We start from the raw sequence: 22,492 nt of genomic DNA on the forward strand, positions 1-22,492 counted from the left end.
CTAGAAATGCCGCTCTTCCAGCTTTCGCTGTGACTGTGCTGCGCTTTCCATGCAGGCCTGGCGTTTTTTTTCTCCTCAGCTACGCACCTTTCCACCGATCATGACGACGCGAGGCACGAACGGTGCTGACGGGTTGGCCTTGATGCGGTTGTACAGGCAGATGACGTGCAGACAGTTGAGCAGTTGCCGCTTGTACTCGTGAATCCGCTTCACTTGCATGTCGAACATGGAAGCCGGGTTGAGCTTGACACCCATCGTCTTGTGCAGGTATTCGCACAGCCGCATCTTGTTCTCCTGCAACCGCATAAACGAGAACAGGTTCGTGAATGTGCCACCCTATCGTAATTCGAGTAATTCGAAAATTGCAGGTTCGGTCCCTGCCAGCAGGCAAGTTACCTTTTCATCCACTTTACTTTCTTCGCATGTATATCATAATTACTGCAAATAACATCCCCTATACATTTTTTGGCATTATTGTCTGTTAGTTCTCATTAATATTGTGTCTAACAAAGAAAAACGAGCCCTTAAAGTTCCCCTTCTTTCCTTCCTATCGTAGATGGGCATACTTGTGGCATTTTCGAAAAATCGCACTGGGGCATCCAGGCGCCACGGTGATTGGACAAAACAGTGCACCAGGCTGCAGAGGTGCGATTTGTTTAATTTGCCGTTGGTGTCGTTGCAACAAAATGAAATATTTTTGGGAAATTTTTGTTTGGGCTGGTACCGTGAGGCAAAATGCGCAGAAAATGTTTTCACAGAGAGTTCACTTGCAAAGACTGATTGCGTAACAAAGTTGAGTCATTTTCAGGCTGTCAAACGGGAAAATTGTAGCAACACACTCACAATATAATGCTTTGCCGCGCCTAAGTGTGCCGGCCCCTCCAAAGTAGTGCTTCAATATAGAGAATACTCGGTAGACGGTGTAAATGCCAACACTGAAACCAAATATTTGTGATTTCAGATGTTACACGCCATCTGGTACACGGAAGGTACCATTGTTCCTCTGCTAATTAAAGTTTTCATTCTTCTTGTACCAGTGCTTCGACACTCGGTGCATCTAAACACAAGGCACGTCGCTAGGGTGTAGGATGGAGTTTTATCTTTTTTTTGCTCATAACAAGTTATTTTAGAACAGGTACTGCTTTATATTATAAAATACTATGTTCATTTTGACAGAGTAACAGTACATATTTTCCTGGCAGTTATGTTATTTACGTGTATTTCAATTTGCTTGTAGTGTGCACACATGTATTTAGCTCTATTTATGCCCAGAGAACCTCGTGTTGTAATGATAATATCATAATGAAAAGCTCTGATGGTATTGTGCATTTGTGCGCTGCTGTTGCCTGGTTGTGGCCTCCTGGGCTTGTCAGGCCGTGTGTTTACAGCTTTCTTGCCAGGGTAACCTTCAACATTGTACTTTGTGCATGTCGCAAGTAAAACTTCACTTGATTGGACAGGATCATATTGGTTCATTTGCCAATAGATGCCTCACTGGATTCCAAATGACGCTTCAGCATTGATAACGGGTCCTTTTTTAAACAGCTTCGCATTTCGCGCTGAGCTTTTTTCGCGTATGAGCTTATCGTAGTGCAGTCACACATGTCTTTAAACAAAAGTTAAATCTTTACACACAGGCTGCTCCAGGTACAGTGCCACTTCGATATAACTAACATGGTGATAACAAATTGCCAAAGCGCACAATGCTGTCTTATCGGTAATTGTGTTGCTTCTGTGATGTTCGCATGTGTAGCAAAACCATTTTCAGGTCAGTTGCAAGTTCACTATAACAAAGTTTGCCTGCATACAATGTACGAAACAAGCATTTTCACGGAATTCAAAATCTATTCAAAGGTGGCCTTTAATGTCATGGCAGCCATGACATGCACGCCTGCATTGCTTCATGAAACCAAGCTTTTGCTGCATCTTCACTAACACGTGCTAAAAGTCACACTTGCACTTTTTTCTAGCGCACGCTTTTTTTTTTTCAAGTAGCACTGACCTGCTTCACTTTTTGCAGGTCGTGCAGGAATGCCTTGTCGTTGACCAGCGTCTTCAGCTTCTGCAGCTGCTCCAGATGAACGATCCAGTCCTCGCCGATTTTCTGGAAATAATCGAAGACGACGAATTCGAACCCAGAGCCGATCGACACACATCAACTGCAGGTCCCAGACGTTTGGACTGTTTCGTAATCATGGGTGCATTCTCAAATGACAACTTGGGGGAATTTGTACCTTCACTATACCAAGATTGTCAAACTTCAGAAACCCTACACACAGTTTTTGCTAAGTTATGCCATATGAAGTATCGCACGCAACAGACAATCGGCACAAGGATTCCGCCGTAATTTAGCGGTAGATGCGAGAAGCGCATGAACATCACATTGCACCTCTTTAGCTTTCACATCTACTCTTACTTTCCATATTTTAGTTGCATTGCTTCAAACTTCCCTATTCCTCTTGACCTCACTTCCCCCTTCTGTCACATGACTTTCGCGTCATTCCTAACGACTGTCATAATACTGATCATCAGTCTTACGACTTCTGGGTGCCCAATTCCGGTCTTAATTTCACTTCCCATTCCTACTTTTGATCTTAACATCAATTCCAGTCTTAGGCCCGTATTCGTAAAAGATCTTATCCTTACCTCGCAATTTCCTTATCCGTTTTCTGCTTTTCATAGTTTTGATAAACAAAGTAGATCAGTATTCCCAAATAAATCTTGTAGTTATATTTCACTCTGTTACCATTTTTGTGCCCTTATAACACACGTAGAGTGTACAGAGACTTAACTGAAGAAAACATAAGATAAGGATAAGGTTGGTTTGTGAATATGGCACTAAATCACATCCCAGTTCAGGTCTATAGTTAATGCACTTCTGTGCAGCCCTATATGACCGGTACGTACCTACAGGAGTAGAAACCTGAGGCTTACAAAGAGGGTTCAATTAAACTGAGGATGATGCAGCGAGCAATGGAAAGGAAAGTGACAGATATAACCCTAAGGGACAAGAAGAGAGCAGAATGGGTCAGGGAACAAACTGGTGTTAAGGACATCTTCGTCGAAAACAAGAAGAAGAAATGGACATGGGCAGGGCATGTGGAGCGTAGGCAAGATAACTGCTAGTCATTAAGAGTAACAGTCTGGATTCCAAGAGAAGGCAAACGCGTGAAGGGGAGACAGAGAGTTAGGGGGGGGGGCAGATGAAATTGAGAAGTTTGTGGGTATAACGTGGCAGCAGCAAGCACAGGCCCAAATTGATTGGCAGAACATGGGAGAGGCCTTTGCCCTGCAGTGGGCGTGGTCAAGCCGATGATGATAACGTAACCCCACTTTGTACCTAGCTCGAACCGTTTACAGTGCAATCACCCAGCTTTTTTTTGCCTTCACACTCCTAATGCTAAAACACTGAAACGACTGCCACCGATTGGCTGACAAGCACGAGGCTCACATCGGCGATGAGATCGGCCAGGCTCGGGTTGCAGAGCAGCAGCCATCGGCGCGGCGTGATGCCGTTGGTCTTGTTCGAGAAACGCTCGGGGTACATGTCGTAGAAGTCCTTGAACCTGCACGTTCAAGCGGCAGCGCACAAACTAATCACGAGTAGCACTTTTCATGACAAACCTATCAATATTTTTGTTCCATCCCTTTCACTTTTCTTCAATGGCTACACAAACATCACACCTTCAATGTTGCTGCTATCAGCCACTTGATGCGAGATCGCAAGAAGTGAATGGGCTTTAAAAAAAACAGTAATTGCAAGTCTCCAAGATGTGTTTCATCAAATGCAAGCATTGCAAGAACGATTCCCCTATGCCACAGGGGCTATGTTTTGTGCCTGCTGCCTCCCACGCCCCATGCTTCACACGATAGCACCTTTGCTGTAAAGATGGTAAGCATCACAGATGGACTCTGCCAAGAGCATTTCATCACAAACACGCAAGCATGAAGCACTGCACCCTGGGCGTCTCCAAAATGCTTGACACTACATTCTTCAAAACACGTTTATTTCTTGGTTGTTAACGCCGAGGTGCCTCTTAAAACATGACAAGTGACCATCAGCATTCAAAACATATCAAGTGGTCACAGGCAACATCATCATGACGTCACAGATCGCCAAAACTTGCAACGTTGCTACGTCACCGCATGACATCGTCACTTGGTGAAGGGTGGGTCAATCTGACAAAAAACCACGTGCAGAAAGCTCTGGGGTGGGGGCAGTCGTTAAAGAAAGGCTGCAATTACCCATCCCCGAATGAAGGCCACGTGCACGGAAGCAGAATGCTTTCAGTTTCTTCAAGCACACATAAATCGCATTATGCCACCTTACAGATGAGGGTCTCCGAGCATTAATACCGAAAACGGGATCCTCAGCTAAAAAAGTATAACAAAATTGAATCATTGTCATAAACTGAAGAACAGTAAGAGAGAGGACACAAGATCCCTGTGCTAAGGTGCGAACGTCAGCAGCAGTTACACTCAGTTACAACCAAAGAAAGAATGTAAGCTCCACCTACACAACCGTGGCACGCCTGCCCTTGTGAAAAGCAGCCGTGCTATCCGATTTCCATTTGAACTGCAAGTACTTTTTCTTGGATAATGTAAATACTACTGTAAAAACCCGAGCAAGTGCCCCTACCCAAGCAAGCGCCCCCATCTCCTTTTTGGGAGACTTGAAGTACGCGCCGATGAACCGCGAGCAAGCCCCCGCCCCCTTTCCCTCCCACCATTTCTTTTTCAACATGTTGTCCACTACAGAATCCTGCAGCAGTGGTTCCCAGGAACCCAAGTTCCTACAGTCTTTAGATATGTTCACGATTTTTTAGTACTTTTATACAGTGTGGTGCCTCAGAGTTGCCACAAGTTGCCGGAATTTTTGAAGAAAGTCTTTCCCCCCCTGGTCTTTTACACATGAAAATTCACACAAATGTTCCCTCCAGCTAAGTAAAATCGGTGAATGCATATGCATATTCAATAAAATTTCACTAGAAGCACAGGTGTGCATTCCTCTTGGAGGTTTTTCCACTGCCATCTTGAATTTTGGTCCGTGACCGAGCAAAGGCCCCCCCCCCCTCCAAATCTTGTCTGATTATCTTTCACCATAGGGGGGCGGGGGGGGGGTGCTCGGCATTTTATGGTATGCTATCAAGAGTTGACGTTCATCGTCACTGCCTAAAAAATTATGTTTGGCTGAGAAGACATGCCAAAATTCCCTACGAAACTTACAGGATGTTCAAGTTTCTGATCTAAAACCAGCAATACAAACGTGTGTCTGTATGGGAAAAGTATGGCACATTGTGGAGAAGCGCTTGATGTCACGAAAATTAGTAAGTGCTATTGGATGGAGCACTTGCGCAATTTCTCTGTGGGACGGAAAGCGATGGCTGTGGGAGGAGCTGACATTTCTTCTCGGGTTGTAACCGAGTATATAATGGCGCATCTACTCACAAGCGCTTCTTGAGAATCTCGGAGTGGATGCGCGCCACGCCGTTGACCTTGTGGGAGCCCACAATGGCCAAGTGGGCCATGTTGATTCGCTTCTCGCCTTCTTCCTCGACCAGCGACATCCTCCGGAGCCGGTCTTGGTCCCCTGGGAACTTCTTGGACACTTCCTGGAAACGGCCATGATTGCAAGTTGGTCGCAGTTCTTTGCACCCAGTTTGTAATGACATTTAGAACGGTAAAAGTCACACACTTTACGACAGCGAACGCTGGAGCGCATGCCATCTGGTACGGGCAGAACCCTCTGGCGAGCGACTGTTGCGCAATAGAAGTTTGTACGTTTAACGGGCGCACTCAGTTGAGGTGTCTGCTACTGCAACTATTATGTCACAGCATAAAGATTACAAGTAGGATTACTGTTGCTTGACAGGAATACTACGCTCCCCAAAAATGCAACTGTCTTGAGAACATGAATTAAATTTCACAACTCAACAAAGTTTCGTGTTACAAGTAGACCTGTGCGCTGATGAGAAATCGCCGGCGGCAGCGTGCCGGCATTTGCACCTCCAGCGGCGGCACATGAATGGCACGGGGCTTAACGGATCGGCGGAGGTGTGCCATGGAAGAGGGGCAGGGGGGGAGAGTAGTCCCTTGAATTTAGAAAAAAAAAAATCGGTTTCGCTGAAAGGCGAAGAAATGAATGCGATAGCAACAAATCGTAATGTAGTAAGAAATAAGGCTAGCAGCATAGGCGTGTGCAGGGTTCCCCATCAGTGGGGGCAAAGGTTCATTACAGCGCCTCCCCTCCCTTACTAAGTCAATGTACGATGCACATTTTGCACCCCCCCCCCCTTCTCTTAGGTTACTAGGGGGTCAATGTATGAGGCAGATTTTGCGCCCCCCTCTTAGGTGACTAGGAGGGGAGGCAGCTGCCCCACCCCCCCCGTGCGCCCGCCTATGGCTAGCAGTTTACTCTTTTTGAGTTGATCTCGCTTGACTCTACGAAACATTGGTGTGTGGGAACGCAGTCATTCCCGGGAGGGAAGCGGTTTTCATACAGTCTGTCGTCTCAACGCGAGCATTGATATCACCGCACGTAGAAGGCTATACAAGCCATTCGCTGATGTCTGCCAAAGTAGCGCGTGCCCCAGCACTCGTGACTGCACCCTTATGGTCAAAGTTCGCAGTTGCTCCTTGGGCAGGTGCAGCCCTTCCCTCCCGCCCCTGCGTCCCTTCATCCTCATTCAGGCAGGGCGTTTCCTTTCCACTTGAGGAGCAAGCGACGGCACGCCTCGCACACGGGGTGATGTTATCGTATGCACTCTTCGTGTGACGGAGATGGCCAGCTTGTTTCATCACTGCTTCAGCCGCATTCGTCGCCAGCGATCACGAGCTTTTACTCGCGGGCAGAGCATATGATGCGTGGAGCGGTGTTATCGATTCGGACTTTATACGAAACAGTGATCAAAAACTGTAAGTGGGCTGGCCTTTTAAATGCGAAGCAAAGGTGCTTTCTGTGTTTCCATCTCTCCATCTCTCTCTCTATCTATCTATCGCCTATGTCTGGGTGCTCTCATGGTCGCCACTTAACTTATTATATACCGAAAATGGCATAGGAGGGCATGATGGTAGGACAAACATGACTGTCTGGCCATGACATGAACGACGTGAAAATCCTTTCGTGTAAATCGCGGAACCCTTTTCACTAGTCACGCATGACACATATCCGTACACCACGGGCCACATTGTGCGGGTATGAGCCATAGCTAATATATATATACCCAGGAAAGGCGACAACAGATGCCGTTAATTTAAACGCAAAACTGGTAAGAAATTTCGGCATTGGCAGTGTTTATCCGACAAATGTAAAGAATAAAACACAGGATCCCAGCAGGTATTGAACCACGGTATTCTGCATGGCAGTTGCGTATTCTACCACAGAGTCACGCCAGGTCTTGAAGCTGTTTTTGAAAAGATCCTCAGCGGGACTCATGTCGGTGAAAGGTCAATTATGGTTGAAGTGCGAACTATATAAATAATAACAAGGTAATAAACATTGCATATGTACTCCCATGATACAGACAGGAGCCATGTTGGGTTAACGCCAATTGTGGCTCCAGTGTTGGTTCTGCCCTTATAACACTAAGATAAACACTATATATATGCCTCTTATCACTCGGCAAGCTATATTCAAGTGATGCTCGACCACGGATGTATACGCTAACGAATGATAATCACATAACTGCACTGCAACGTGCACTTCCTTTCGATAAAACGGATGTCTGTGCTCTCATGCAAGTGCTGACATTGCGTCAGACCATAAATTGCCCTTTAATCGCCAGTGTAGTCAACGTGCCTGGTAAGCCCATGATGTGCACACATTTACAAAAACACGTCTATGTACCTCGTAATGCTCGTCTCAGGAGAGAAAAGAAAAGCAGTATAGACAGTTACTCGCTAAGTGCTGGACATCAGATTTCTACAATGCGCGAGATCTGCCTAACTTTATTTCTGGGGAGCTGCATATGTCTCCACTGTGAGGAGTTCGTCCGTTGGAAGAATCAAATAACCCGGAGCCTTGTTCATTGTCTTTACTTCTATATTTCTTTATCTATTTACATGAGTAAAAATGAAAGGAACAAAGTGTACAAACACATTGATATATTTATTTTTTTATCTGTGCATAGTGTAGTAAGTCCAAGACTCCAAGAATACACTAGCTAGTGAGTTGTGATGTAGCCCTTTAATGCTGGAGGATGCCCTAGCGCTGAGGTCATGCAATATACTCATTAGACTTCTGGTGGAGAGAAGGATATGACAACTTCTGGTGAAGTGATGTATTTTATGTTCAGATTCCCCGTTTGGATTAAAAGAAAAGACAAACGGCGGCGCGCCAGAATTATTGCGCGGCGTCAGCGGCGGCGTGGTCATTCTTGAGATTTTGGCAGTGGTGCAGAGCGGAGATGGCAGCATGCCGCACAGGTCTAGTAACAAGTACACAACTCTGGCCCATCGAGGTTCGGCACCTGCGACACTTACGGCGAGGAAACGGGCGTTGATCTCGTAGATGATCTGCAGGTGACGCGGAAGCATGTTCTGTAGCATGGAGCAAGTCCAGCGCTCCAAGGCCTCCGGCAACACTGTGTGGTTTGTGTAGCCACACGTCTTGATCGTCAGGTCGAGAGCCTGACGGATTAAAAAAAGGAGACGACGAAGCAAGGCCGACAGCATTAACTACATTCGGAGTGTTTTCTGCCAAAAAATTTTACTGATTGGAACCATATGCACTTTAAAGAGACACTAAAGTGCATCAATGAATCGGTTTAGATTCATAAATTGTACTCTGAGAACTCATGTCATTCATTCCACCATCGCAGGTTTATTAACGGTAGAGAAAATCAAGGTCAAAGTGTCATTTTTAAATCTCGCGCTAAAATTGCCAGGCGTGACGTCACGGATCTCAAACTGTTTTTCGTATTTGGCGACAGTGGCTCAACGAAATTTCCTGAAACTTGGTATGTTAAGTCTACAGCTCCCTCAAAGGATTATATACTTTATTTTTACTGATCAGGAACTGCAAAGGACCTAGTAGATGCCGTCAAAATCTACGAAGTCACGACATTTGGTGCGGAAATTTCAAGGTGGCGTCACCACCCACGTTTTCCTTTTGCGCGTTTTCTCGCATACGCAGAGTCTTCTTCTCACGGAAAGCGCGACGATTTTGGAATTGTGAAAGAGCAACTTACTAATACGAGAAAAATTGTTTTTACTTTAGTGTCCCTTTAATGTCCCTTTAGTGTCCCTTTAAATAGCTGACCCCTCCCATTTTCGCGTTACTTTGCTAGATTACCTCAGCAACCAGTGACTGATGTTCTTGTTTCACGCCACATGGTGCACGTATTTCTTGGCTCAGCTCGTTTTTGTAAAACCTGGTATATATTCTTTACTTTATTTGCTACTGTGCTTTTGATATTGTACTTTACCGTGCCTACTCCCCTCTAATAACACTGCGACACTCCAAAAGCAAGAACTAAAAAAAAGCATGCAAGCAAAAAGCGACTCAAATACCAGACTTAGAGGACTGAAAGTGGCACTCACACGGACTGTGTTGGTAAACTTGTTGGTAAACTTGTGAATAACTGCAATTTATCTTTATCCACTCACTCAATGTACACTCAAACCTCGTTATAACAAGTCACATCTGCCACGAAAATAACTTCGTTATATCCGAAAATTCGTTATAAACGTTTATTTCTAACACTGTAGCTATGACAAGACTATTCTTCATTTACTTTGTTATAATCGATAATTCGTTATATCCGTGTTCGTTATACTGAGGTTTGAGTGTATTGGATCCTTGCTCCCCACCTCCCCGATAGCTTTCTGCACCTAACGTTGTTTCGTACTGCCTCCAGGATCGGCACACGTTGACTATGCGAGGATTTCACGCGACGACGTCATCTCATAGAGATGAAAAATTCGCAAACACGAGGTCTCACTGGTGCGGACGTTTCGACATGCGGACTTGTCCACAAGGCTGCAACTGCAAGCCTTGAAGACAAGTCCGCCTGTCGATACCGCTGCAGCGGCACCCTGTGCTCGCAAAGAAATTTTAATCCCTTTCATCTTCCCCTGATTTTCTACCTTTTATTGGGCGTCATCTTATGCGATTTCATCGCGACGTCATGATGACGACATCATAATGAGATTGCAAAATTTGCCGATCTGTGACGTCGCACTGTAATATCTGATCGCATGACTTTTTGCAATCGTTCATGCTGACGGTCCCTTTTGTTTGATGAGGCATCTAAGGGCTTTTGCCTCAATACATAACTCGTTCACTTAAACCACAACCATCAATGTCGTACCAGTTTGTTGAATCGTCATACTAATTTCTACTCATTATACGACTACAATTTTAATTTATGACATACCTTAACATCCACTCTATCATATACATCCCTTGGCTTAACCCGTTCCATCCCTTCTATATTTTTAAAAAATTTTATCAGGGTTTTCGGACAATTTGCACCGACGCTTGACAGGGTGGTCTGAAGACACCAGGGTGTCACTCGGTACTCCCGCCACTAAAAAACAAAAAAACAAAAGGTTATACCTTGTCGAAGTCGAGGCCCTCCTCGTCCATGAAGATGCGCATGAGCTCGGGAATGGCCAGTGACGGGTGCGTGTCGTTGAGCTGGATGGCCACCTTCTGGGGGAACTGGTCCATGTGGGTGCGCACCGGTGTGGTCGTGCCAAACTTGGACGACTTGTAGCGGCGGAGGATGTCCTGCAGTGTCGCTGCCACCATGAAGTACTCCTGCTTCAGCCGAAGCTCCTTGCCCTCGAACATCTGCGGCAGGAAGGAGGTGACGCATGGATTAGGATGCAAACTTCCATGAAAATCCCACAAACTGCCCAACATTCTTTTATTCAACCCTTTTGAACTACAGTAAACTCTCAGTAAATGGAAATCTCTCAAACGAAACTGCTGCCTAAATGGAACTGCCTCTAATATGATTGGTTTCGTACTTGAAATCCGCACCCCAGTTCCTCTCTCAGTAAACAGAACTCCTGGTAAACGAACATTTTCCTGGTCCCTTCATGTTCCGTTTGACGAGGGTATAATGCAGTGTGTATACTTGTGTGAATGCATGTACCACAATGTCTGTAGACCCTTCAATCCCACTCCTGAAAAATATCCCCGAGATCGACAGTATCACGACAAAAAAGAAGAACAAAGAAGGAAAAAGCACGATGCCATGAAGTTGTTAAACTGCGCGAAAACACCAGAACACAAGCAAGAAAACACAGAGAACACCACGAGTGCAGTCTGCACTCGTGGTGTTCTCAGTGTTTTCTTGCTTGTATCCTGGTCTTTCCGCGCAGTTTGACAAACTCTAACAGCAATGGACAAACTAGCCCACCAGAACGTATTACTGATGCCATGAACACTGGCACATTCCACACCTGTGAACAATTTATGGATTTCAAACAGTTATACGTTAAAATATACAGTACACTATCGTGAAACGAAACCTGAAGAACCAGGAAAAGCGTGTTCAGTTTAACAGGAGTTCCGTTTACTGAGAGACGAATGGGGGTCCAGAATTCAAGCATGAAACTGATCGTATCTGAGCTAGTTGTTTCAATTACGGCCATGCGCTTTGTCCTGTCCACCTCTGTGTCTGCACCTTCTTCGTCGTTATTCTTTAAAACAGCGCATATCTAAGAAGTCAATTAGGCAGCAATTCTGATTCAGAGATTTCCGCTTACTGAGAGTCTACTGTACCTTAAATTAAGTTTGAAAAAATCATGCACAAAATATATATACTACTACAACCAGCTCGTCTTTTCTATTAAAAACATACAAGAATTATTGTTTTCAGATGCAATGTAACATTGATTGAAAGGGGGAAATTCATTCTTTTAGAATGAATTTTGTCAGTTGTATTGCAAGATGAAAATTTGTTTCATAAAAGAAATTATAATTTATTCGTTTTGTTCAGTGTCATAAGCTTTTTATTGCAACAATAAGGATTGAAATATGGCAACTAGATCAAAAGATGACGTGGGCAACAGCACTGCACATGGGAGGAAAGTTCCTCTTTTTCGGGGGACGTTTGGGAGCAAAAACAGCCAGGAAGCTGACTTCGCGCAATAACAAAAATAAGCATACTCATCAGAATGTGTTATTTATTGCAGCAATAGATTCTCTTAAATGTCTTATAAGGCAAAAAAAAAATGTTTCAAAGAGCCTTTTTTTGAAAATATTTGGTGCATAAGACCAGTGTCTACCCTCAAAGCAGTAAACGATGACAGGGAGAGCCCCGCTGTCTTTTACTGCTCGCCTCCTTTCAATTTCGTTTTGTTTAATTAATGCACCGCGTCAGCCAACAAGCTTTGCTAGACTCACATTGTCATTCGGGTAGAGCACCCTGGAAATGTTCTCTGCCAGGTTCCGGTCGAGGACGGCCTGAATGTACTCTCCGTCGTTGACTGCGCAGATTTAGATGCAACACCAGTTGTACATAAAAAAAAAAACAGACAACACAATGTATTAAAAAAGAAAACGGACAACACAAAACGTCAAGAATATCAAAAACCAATGCAACCCACCATCCACAAACTTTTCAGAAAAACAGTGTTAAGTTCAGTGACAAAAACTGTATTTTATTCAGAAGACTGACACTCTCCCTTTTTCTCTCAAACCTGAAAAAAAAGCAAAACTGAAAATTACAGCAACTACAACTATGCTGCAACTGCATATACTGATGACTGTTGCAGATGGCTACAAATCATTAGATCTTGCCAAGTTGTATCTTCGCATTGACCTGTAACATTGACACACTAAACCTTCAACTGGAATCCAACTTTGAGGACATAGTGCCTGGTATGCTGGTGTCTTATCGAGTACTCTGTGCTTCACAGCAAGAGTTAAGAAGGTGCACGAATTAATAATTAAACGATTGCTAACGAATTGCTTCAAGATTATTTGCAGCATAACGGAACTCATTCAATAAAAAAAGCTACATTAGAGATTATCGATGGATCGTAACACCGATAACTCCAGTGGGTCGAGTTGTTGAGGCTAAAGTATCTTGTGGATGCAAGCGATTGAAGACCAGTTAACATCAATGTAAGTAACCATGGCCACTCCCATTACAGTTAAACCTCGATACAACAAAGACAGTAAAACTGGCAATTTACTTCGTTGCACAGGAACTTCGTTATATTGAAATTTGACCTTTCAAGAGAAGAATAGTTGCCAAAGGCATCTTTTTCTTTTCGAACGTGTAGTGCCGGAAAAATGTGAATAATATGGCAGTGCAAAAAACTATTACAATAACGCAAAAAAAATTCAATTTTCTTGACCCAGATCTGGCAACCACAGCTTGATACTGCACTTGCGAAGACCTCTTCGCAGCGGTCAAACCCACTGGGGCAGCCAGTGAAACTTTGTTATGTTGAAATCATAAATAACATGATTCGTTATATTGAGGTTCAATATACATGGTGTTCTATACTTTGTTATGTAGAGAATTTCTTTACAATGAAGTTTGTTACATCAAGGCTTAACTGTATCCCTAACCACAAAAGAATAATTTTATCATCCTACAGGCCGTACTTACAGAAGCGAAAGTTGAAGGTTACAGGAGACTTGCAAGACCAGAGCCTCATGGTGTTGACACGGTTGTTGCGGAATCCAGGGATGGGGTTGTCATAGGGCATGGCGAACACGAGCTGAAAAAAAAGTCAGGCACACTTGCAACGATAAGTTAAAGGGGTCCAGCAACACTTTTTCCGCATGGTCAGAAAACGCTGCCGATCGGTAGCCGAGGCTCCCGAGAATATGCGAGTCAAACATTATTGCACAACACGCAGCCTAAGATTTACAATAAATTCTCAAAGTCGGCTAAAAATCGCTTCCTCTTCTCTCAACAAATGATGCTATTTACTCAAAAATCACTGTCATTGACTTAAGTTCCACGCCATTGGCTGATTTGAACATGGTGTGCTCGGTAGTTACTGCAGCCGCTGTGGGAGGCTACCACTTGTCCGCCCGCACGCGCGCATCCGCATTAAAAATACGTTGTGCATTCAAAGAAGAAAAAAAAAAAGGAAAAACGCTCAAGGTCATGGGGCGCACGTGACGTACCTTCTTCCCCCGTGCCAGCCCTCTCCGCTTAGCTTCCAGTGCGTTCGTCGGGACGAGAGAAGAAAGAAAGCAATGACAGATTCTAAAAATTTTTGCGGCGGTCGATTCGTGAGGCAATAAGCTCCTTTAGTGAAGCCACTCCTTGGCTACTTGGAAATGTGTTGCAGGGACCCTTTAAGAAAAGCTATACATAGCTTGTGCGTGACGTCACACACAGGTTCTCTGCGCTGGGTCCCCAACATGGCGGCCACCGTGACTTCTGTATCTCATTAGAGTGTGTCAGTGCAGAGGAGGACACCCAGTCGTTTAAGTCCCCGCGTTCTTTTGTTCGCCAGCAGCGCCAAGGAGGAACACAAAGGAATGCAAGGGTTTAGATATGAAAGATGCTTGGGGGCACCAGCACCAATCTGATGGCAAGCCTCACCGTTTCTTGCTCGGCGCATTCGAGCAAAAGTTCACGCAGCGTCTCAACCCGCTGATACCCCCAGATGTCGGCCATGGTGACGTCAATGCAAGCTATACATAATCAGTGACTACCTAAGAAAAAACGCCAGCTCCAACCCTAGCCATCGCCGTCCCTCTTGCAGAGAATTCGCATAAATGCTGCAACCAATAGCGGTTACTCCTTTTTGTGAGATCAGACACTTCTCGAGTGTTTCAAGTACAGTAAAAGCTCGGTAATTCGAACTCGAAGGGGACTATAATATTATTCGAATTAGCGGGTGGCCGCTACAATGAACGGACGTCATGCCACACTGTGCGGGCAGAACCCAAAGAAGCCACCTCTGGACTCGTCCATCGCGAAGTAAGGTGATGCTACAAGTTTGGGGCAGGTGATTTCATCAATTAAGTTCATGGAGCTCTAACAGCTAACACAATTAATTGATCAGTTAATTGATTAAACGAGCACCGACACACATCCATGCGAGCAGTGAGCTTTAATGTCGAAATATAATACGCAATTTATGCTCCTGAAACACATTTATATACATACATGGCAGAGTTAATGCAATCAAAATTAAAAGTAATCATCAATTTGCATTTGCCTGCGTTTCTTCGGTCGCGACTCCATGAGCATCGCTTGCAGCTTGCCCAAGAGCTTCAGCACAGCGTCCGAATTCTCATCTGCTGAGAAATGCTGTTGTTTCGTTGTTTTGAATCTAGTAAATTTGGTTTGGTTTTGCAACACGTTGCGATTCCTCGGCCAAATTCTGCGAGGATCAATGAAAACCAGGGGCTCCCAGTTCGAATTAACCGTTGTGGATACAGTAACATCACTTGTACCACGTCCTCCAGTCTACCACGTGCTGCCACTGACCTGCGAATCAACCCACTTGAAGCCCTTGTCAGTCTTCTCAACGCGACCGTAGAAGTTGACAGGAATCATGTACTCCGGCCGCGCTTTCTCCCACGGGTTGCCAAAGCGAAGCCAGTCGTCTGGCACTTCGGTCTGCAATGCATGCACACACACATCAGCTATGACATAACCCCCCCCCCAAAAATGCCGCAGTTTTGCTACGAGGGCGAGAAAACGAACGCGATAGCAACAAACTGGAATGTTATACGAAGTAAGGCTGGCACCTAACTCCTTTAGAATATGATCTGCCGTAACTCTACGAAATGCTGGTGTAAATAAATACGGCCACTCCAGTGAGCAAAGTGGTTTTCGTGCTGTCGCTTCAGTGTGAAGTACGCGGCGATAGCACAGCACGACAAAAGTATGAGCCGTCTACTAATCTACGCAGAGACAGCGCATGTGCCAGGGTGCATGACCGCATTATTTTGATTAAAGTTTGCAGTTGCTGCTGAAACAATGCAGCCCCCTCCCCATTTTACTATAACCGTAACACTACAGTCACTAGTAACCATATTACTAGTAACCTTGACTCGAGCTCCAAACTTTCAGTATTTCTGAGTGGGTTATGCGTGAGCAAATACAACATAGCTCCGTCGGTGCAGCCGTCTAATACTATCAAAAAGCATGAAAGTTGCGCTTCATGGCAATTCAGTTTCACCCTTAGGTGTTAAATTAATTGGAATTCAATATGCTGCAAACATTGGCAGCATCTACTTATCCCATGTTTGTGAACGGTTATGAGAATATCACAGCAGATGATGCAATTCTAGCCTTCCACTGTAGTCAACTGCCCGGCTCTTCGGGCTTAAAGGTAATAGGGTGTTTTAGCAGTGTCAGTTTACTATACGGTAAGTACAGTGATGACGTGCTTCGCTACATATTAGTCCGCAAAAGCTTTATGGGTTACTCTCATCATGTTACCGCAAAGCCTTTACGAGCCACTCATCATGTTACCGTACGTATCGAACAACTCACACAGCTAAAAGGTTTTTGGATCACGGTATGCTGACAGTGATAATACCGTAGTGTAAAGAGTACGATATTACTGGCACTGCTAAAAAAACATTATTGAATCTAATTGTTGTAATTTATCGTCTAATTACTACTTCCAGACATTTCCAGACGTTACCACTTTGGTAAAAAGCAATCGAGAGAATATAATTTAATTCCCTCCACTTTTCTGTCAAATGAATTTAAGACACTCTGCACATATGCACATGTGAGCAAACAAAGTCAAGTACTCTGTTTTGAATATATTTGTCTTTTTCATGCTACTATGCCATTCACATTCTATGCACCCATTAATGGCATGTGTACCATTAAGTGTAGGCTTGTGTGGATATTTGAACGAATATTACAGTATTCGAATTCACTACAACGCAAATTTAGTTTCCGAAGTATTCTAAATGAATCAATAGGTGATTTTAAGAAATGTAACCCACCTGAAATGGCACCTTCACTGCAGCAAACTACCGCTACACCGTGAAACAAAAAAAAAATCTGCACTGCCGAGAAGCCGCACTTTATGGTTAAGTGCGCACATTATCTACAGCCTAATCAACGATAATCTTAAACAACTAAATGCGTACTATACGGGCTTATATGGGCTATGTATGGCAAAATTTTAAAACTCTGCATATTTTACTGCTAATGCTTTGCACCCTGCTAGTACTATTAAAATCCTGCTACAATTCGAAACTGCCTTCAACATTATTATCATTCGCTTAGACATTGCTTCGAACCAACGAAACGACTTTCGCACCAGTCTAAAAGCATATACCAAATGCTTCAGCTTAGCAGACTGCCAATGCCAGTGTATTCTGAATTTCCGCGAGAAGCCACGATAAATGGGAGAGATTAATCATTGAAGAGAATCATCACAGCAGGCGAAAAGTGTGTTAGCATGGCATCTATTTTATTCTCACCAAAAGAGTTGTTCTACTAGAACACATGATCTGTGACAGTGCGTGGTGTATATACGCGGTGGTATTTTCTGGACGAACATTGCCGGAAGCGACACCCAGTGTGCGTGCATGTATTTCCCCCTTTTCGTTGTCGTCGTCGCACCTTGCGCTTTAAAATATGCGCGAACCAACACACCCGGTAAACCATTCTAAAGCCGATATAGTACTACTGAGCTCGGCTAACTGGGGTCACCGAGGCACCCACCTGCTCTCCATTGGCGATTTTCTGCGTGAAGATGCCATACTCGTAGCGGATGCCGTATCCGTAAGCTGCCATACCCAGGGTGGCCATGGAATCGAGGAAACAGGCGGCCAGACGTCCGAGGCCACCGTTACCCAGACCAGCATCCTGCTCGAGCTCCTCCAGTTCTTCAATGTCCAAACCCATCTGTGCAGGTCGACAGAGAATTACCAAAGTTGTGGTGAAGTGTTTAGCGCAAGATGGCCTCACGAACCCAACTATTACAGTGCTGCATTGCGTGCTACAAACAAGAGTTGCAATGCGTGCCGATTGCACTTTGGAATATTGCTGCAGCATATACAAAGACACAAGGAAGGCATGTGAACACGAAGTGTCGTCCGTGTCTTGAGTCAGCATGCGTTGCTGCATGTGTTTCATGAAATCAGGTATTCATACTTGTAAAACCAGCGCGAATACGATGCAGACACACAGAAAAAGAAGGGCACAGGACATACGCTGTCCAACAACTAAATGTTGTTAGTTGCGAGATAGCACTCATGCTTTTTCTGTGCGTCTCCATCATTTTTGTGCTGGCATTTCAAGTGTGCATCGAAACTTTGCCACCACCTCTCTAGAGGTACTCATTTGCTGCTGCTATGGTTACTGCAAACTGTACAAGCAGGCGGCATAACTTGCAGCTGGGAAAAGCACTAAGTTATTTTTTTATTATCTAAGAGATGACAAGGCACCGCATTGGAGGATGGGGCCATAGCTTAAATCATAACATAGCACAAATAGCAGTATACGTTGGTATGCAAGATACACAACTGAAAGACAAGCTATCGTTTTTGTGCAGTATGGAAGTAGACAGCAAAAATGCGTTTTTTCACAACACCAAAAGCACCGCTCTTGTCATGACAAAGCACTAGACGAGCCAGAAAAAGTGGGATGAAAACATAAAAGGCCTTCCCTTTAGGGCACTTCGTATCATATCGCTTCTAAGGGCTACGTGACAGCACAGTTACCATATTCACTCGATTGTAATGCGACCACAATTGTAACAAGAGGCGACATTTCATTGCGTCCAGGAAGAAGAAATAGTTATTTCAGTATTTGATAGCAACGCGAGGGTCGACTTTAGGTAGCGAAAATCTGGAAAAAAAGCTCTTGTAACATTCGAGTAAATGTGGTACAATGTAGTCTAAACAAGAGGAAGCAATAACTTTGCACACAAAATTAAAAGGTGGATTTTTGCAAGCCAAAACCATGATACAACTACATATGAGGCACGTCAAGTGTATCCGCCATTAAAACTAGCCTTGATCTTCCAGACCTTGACGAGAAGGAAGCTCATCCGGTGATCTCTTTCATGAAATTTATTTTACTAACCCAGAATTTTATAACGGCCGTCTCGCACCCCCCTTTACATAACACTGCAAATCGAGCACAACTCCAAGATACAAGCACCAAGTTGCCAGTCAAACTTTTCCATTCATTCCTGCTCAGGACGGCATCCAAACGGGACCACCTTCCAGCTCTGTCACCAGCAATTCTCATCATTCATCTTTAAAGGGACACTAAAGAGCAAAACGATTTTTCTCACATTAGTAAAGTACTCTTTCACGATACCAAAAACACCACCCTTGCTGCGGGAAGACGCTTAGTAAGCGAGAACACGCGCAAAAACAAAATGTGGGTGGCGATGCCACCTCTAAGTTTCCGCACCTATCGCTGTGACGTCACATGTTTTGACGGCGCCTGCTAAAGACTACGTATTTCCTAATACGTAAAAATGAAGTACATTGTTCTCTGAGAGGGCCTTAGACTCAACATGCCAAGTTTGGAGTAATTTTGTTGAGCCAATAGCGCCAAAATACGATAAATACACTTTTAAATCCGTGACGTCACGCGGGGAAATTTTGGCGCGAAATTTAAAAATGAAACTTTGAACTTGATTTTCTCCTCTGTTAATAAACCTATGATGGCGAAATTAACGACATTAGAGTTCTCAGAGCACAATTTATCGATCTAGGCCGATTCATTGTTTCTCTTTAGTGTCCCTTTAGGCTGCTTTATATAACATTGTATAATGCATGCATAACCAATTATCTCTGTAATGCCATTAAGAATTGAGAGTAATTGAAATAAATGAATAGTGGTGCACTCTGTTTTAATTGGCAACCCGCTGGGGAGCTTTATAGTGCACCTAAATCTAAGTATGTGGGCCTTTAAGTGTTTCATTCCCATCAACCTTAAGCTCTCAAGAACTACATGACATGCTTGATTTCTTCATTAGCGGAAAAAAAACTTTCAAAATAAGGGACGAAAAGAATGCGACACACACAAGCACTAACTTTCAATGAAATTTCCATTGTTCGGACACATATTTAGAGCGGATTGCTTGCAAAAAAATGAAGCAATACGTTAAAATGCGAGCATATTAATACCTGTTATTTATTAACCTTTATTATATAATTTCTTCGTGGCCACCCTCCGGCAAGAGTACTTATTCACGACGAAAACGTGGCAAAAACGCATTCGAATGAGTTCAGCTAGCTCATTCGTTTCCTCAAGTCAATTTCTTTTAATAACATTAAACTTCTCTGTGTGGCAGCCAACTAATCTCATTAAACATAAATGTCATCAGGTGCAAATGACATTAAACCTTCTCGTATGACAGGAGTATTACATTCAAAACTGAAAACCCATACAGAGTATGGCACCCGTCGCTACACCTAGATAACACAGTTCTTATTTAGACCAGGCAACAGGCGGCACTCTGATACACTGGTGATCTACCATGGCCATTTCTGCCACATGTGTGAGTGACACAGGCGTGCGGTTACCAGTATAAATATGTGTCCAAACATTAAAATTCAGTTGGAAGTTAGTGCTTCTGTGTGTTGCTATACTTTGTCCCTTGTTTTGAAAGCTTTTTGCACTAAAGAAGAAATCATGGATTACCAACTAGCCCAAACATGCACATTGCTTGAAATGCTTGCGTAACGAAATTCCTCGTGCAAGTCTAGCAGGCCTTAACCCTCGAGAACATTCACCTACTGAAACTACCGCTTCATCTTAGCGAGACCGCGGTGCCTGCCAAGTCAGCGCGCGTACCGGTAATTGAGATTACGTTAGCTGCTGTCTCCTCCCTGGAAAGCAGGAGGTCATCCATCTTGACGCTGCTTTGCATGTCAAGCAGCACGTAATACGGCCTCGTGGAGATCTCCCTTACCGGAAAGCTAATCTGCAAGACCCTGAATGTTATCAGCCTGGTTCCCAAAGTGTGCCATGCTCTCAAGCCCGAAAAAAGCCGACGTAAGAGCCCGTTAATGCCTTGAGAGCGTACGAAGGTCCGGGCTGCCTTGTTATCAGTTTTTGTATGAGAGGCTCTCCTGCGCATCCCTTATCAACGAGGCCGATGAGGAGCAATCTTGAAGGTGTGAAGTGTGCTAACAAAAACAGAAGAAAAGCGCCCAGCATGCGTTCACGTACACGAACGACTTTCGTTGTCCTGCTGCTGTTAAAGTGCATCCTCGCTGACCGGAGAGAAAATGTGAACTTAACTAGATGCTAAAGTCAAGCACTAAATCAGCTTATGCTGGTCATCTTTGATAAATGAACTTTCATGAACATTCCATTTATTACTTCACAGGCAATGTTGAAAAAGCTGTGCATATGCTGCGCACACAGAAGTATCGCTTTGTGCACTTTGCCACGAATCGATCCACAACACTTTCTGCAGAAAAAGTTTGTACGTTGCAACTACATCTTTCCAGTTCCCTCGCTAGCTGATATCGTGATGTTGCCAGCTAAACAATCCAGACACAAATGCACTTTAACGTTTGCAACACGCTTGTTGCAAACTGTGCCAGTGCTTTGAAATTGGTGAGAATTTTAAAGAGGTGAACTTTGCCTTTCATTTCTTTAGTACTTCTCAACTCTCTTCCACAAGTTAATACGAATGGAGACGCGAAAGGATAGCCCACCTGCCTAAAATGATTAAGTGCGGTCATTAATGTTGCCATCAGTGCACAGTGGTCATAGTCACAGTGGCCAGCCCAGCTGTAACCTTCAATTAAATATAACACAATTTCACATGCACTAAACTGTTTAGAAGAGGGTAGTGTACACAACAGCACACAAGCTTGGTCTGGTTGCTACATGTTTCAAGGATAGCAGTGCAATGACTGACATACAACAGTCCTAAAATACATATAGTACGACTTATTAGTAGTTAGATTAGGACAAATTTACAGGGCTTGATGTTTTCCATCATAATTTACCGCCATTCAAAAAGCACTTAAGCGGTCGATGTGACAGGTGTCTTGGAACCATGTGCACATGCCGATCTCACTGGCATGCCTGGCAGACCAAATGGGTAACTGGCTATCGCAACGTGCTCAGTTATAATTTCTAGCTAGTGATAATAATGGCCTTTTAAAGCGTCCACACATATTACAAGCTTCTGTGCCTGCATTATCACAAACTATACTTTTTACACAACTCTGAAATACTTGCGGTAGGGTTTTAATGACTGCAGCAGCCGAACGTAGAAAGCAAGCAGTTCATGCTTTCATCCCAAATCATGCATAAAAGATGCATAATCTCCAATGATGCAATACAATACGATATGGACAACTCTAGGTAAAATAGCCGAGGCCAGTCGTTTCTCTACGCACCTGATAGAGGGCCTCATCGCAGGCGTTCTGGATGCCCAGGTTCACCATGGTGTTGGTGAGCGAACGGCCCATGTAAAATTCCAGGGAGAGGTAGTACACCCTCTAGAAGGTGTGCAAGTGAGAAACACATTAGAGTTGCACCCAAGTGGGTGTGCCACTTGCACTGCGCAGTTACATCAGACTAATGAATGTCACACACTTGAAACA

At 44.1% G+C, this 22,492-nt stretch overlaps 1 protein-coding gene across 1 annotated transcript in view; it reads right to left on the reverse strand.

Moving 5' to 3' along the window:
• LOC119374083 (glycogen phosphorylase) overlaps positions 1 to 22,492 on the reverse strand; it is a 36,220-nt gene that overhangs the window by 10,774 nt on the left and 2,954 nt on the right. Inside the window, exons 2-12 of the mRNA XM_037644143.2 lie at positions 22,286 to 22,387; positions 17,628 to 17,810; positions 15,420 to 15,551; positions 13,575 to 13,686; positions 12,359 to 12,441; positions 10,559 to 10,795; positions 8,482 to 8,628; positions 5,449 to 5,612; positions 3,452 to 3,566; positions 2,003 to 2,104; positions 88 to 294 (exon numbers count right to left, since the gene is read on the reverse strand). Coding sequence (XP_037500071.2) covers positions 88 to 294; positions 2,003 to 2,104; positions 3,452 to 3,566; positions 5,449 to 5,612; positions 8,482 to 8,628; positions 10,559 to 10,795; positions 12,359 to 12,441; positions 13,575 to 13,686; positions 15,420 to 15,551; positions 17,628 to 17,810; positions 22,286 to 22,387 — 1,584 coding nt within the window. The remainder of the gene's footprint in view (positions 1 to 87; positions 295 to 2,002; positions 2,105 to 3,451; positions 3,567 to 5,448; positions 5,613 to 8,481; positions 8,629 to 10,558; positions 10,796 to 12,358; positions 12,442 to 13,574; positions 13,687 to 15,419; positions 15,552 to 17,627; positions 17,811 to 22,285; positions 22,388 to 22,492) is intronic.

The sequence above is a fragment of the Rhipicephalus sanguineus genome, chromosome 11, assembly GCF_013339695.2.
Source record: "Rhipicephalus sanguineus isolate Rsan-2018 chromosome 11, BIME_Rsan_1.4, whole genome shotgun sequence".
NCBI classification, from domain to species: Eukaryota; Metazoa; Arthropoda; class Arachnida; order Ixodida; family Ixodidae; genus Rhipicephalus; species Rhipicephalus sanguineus.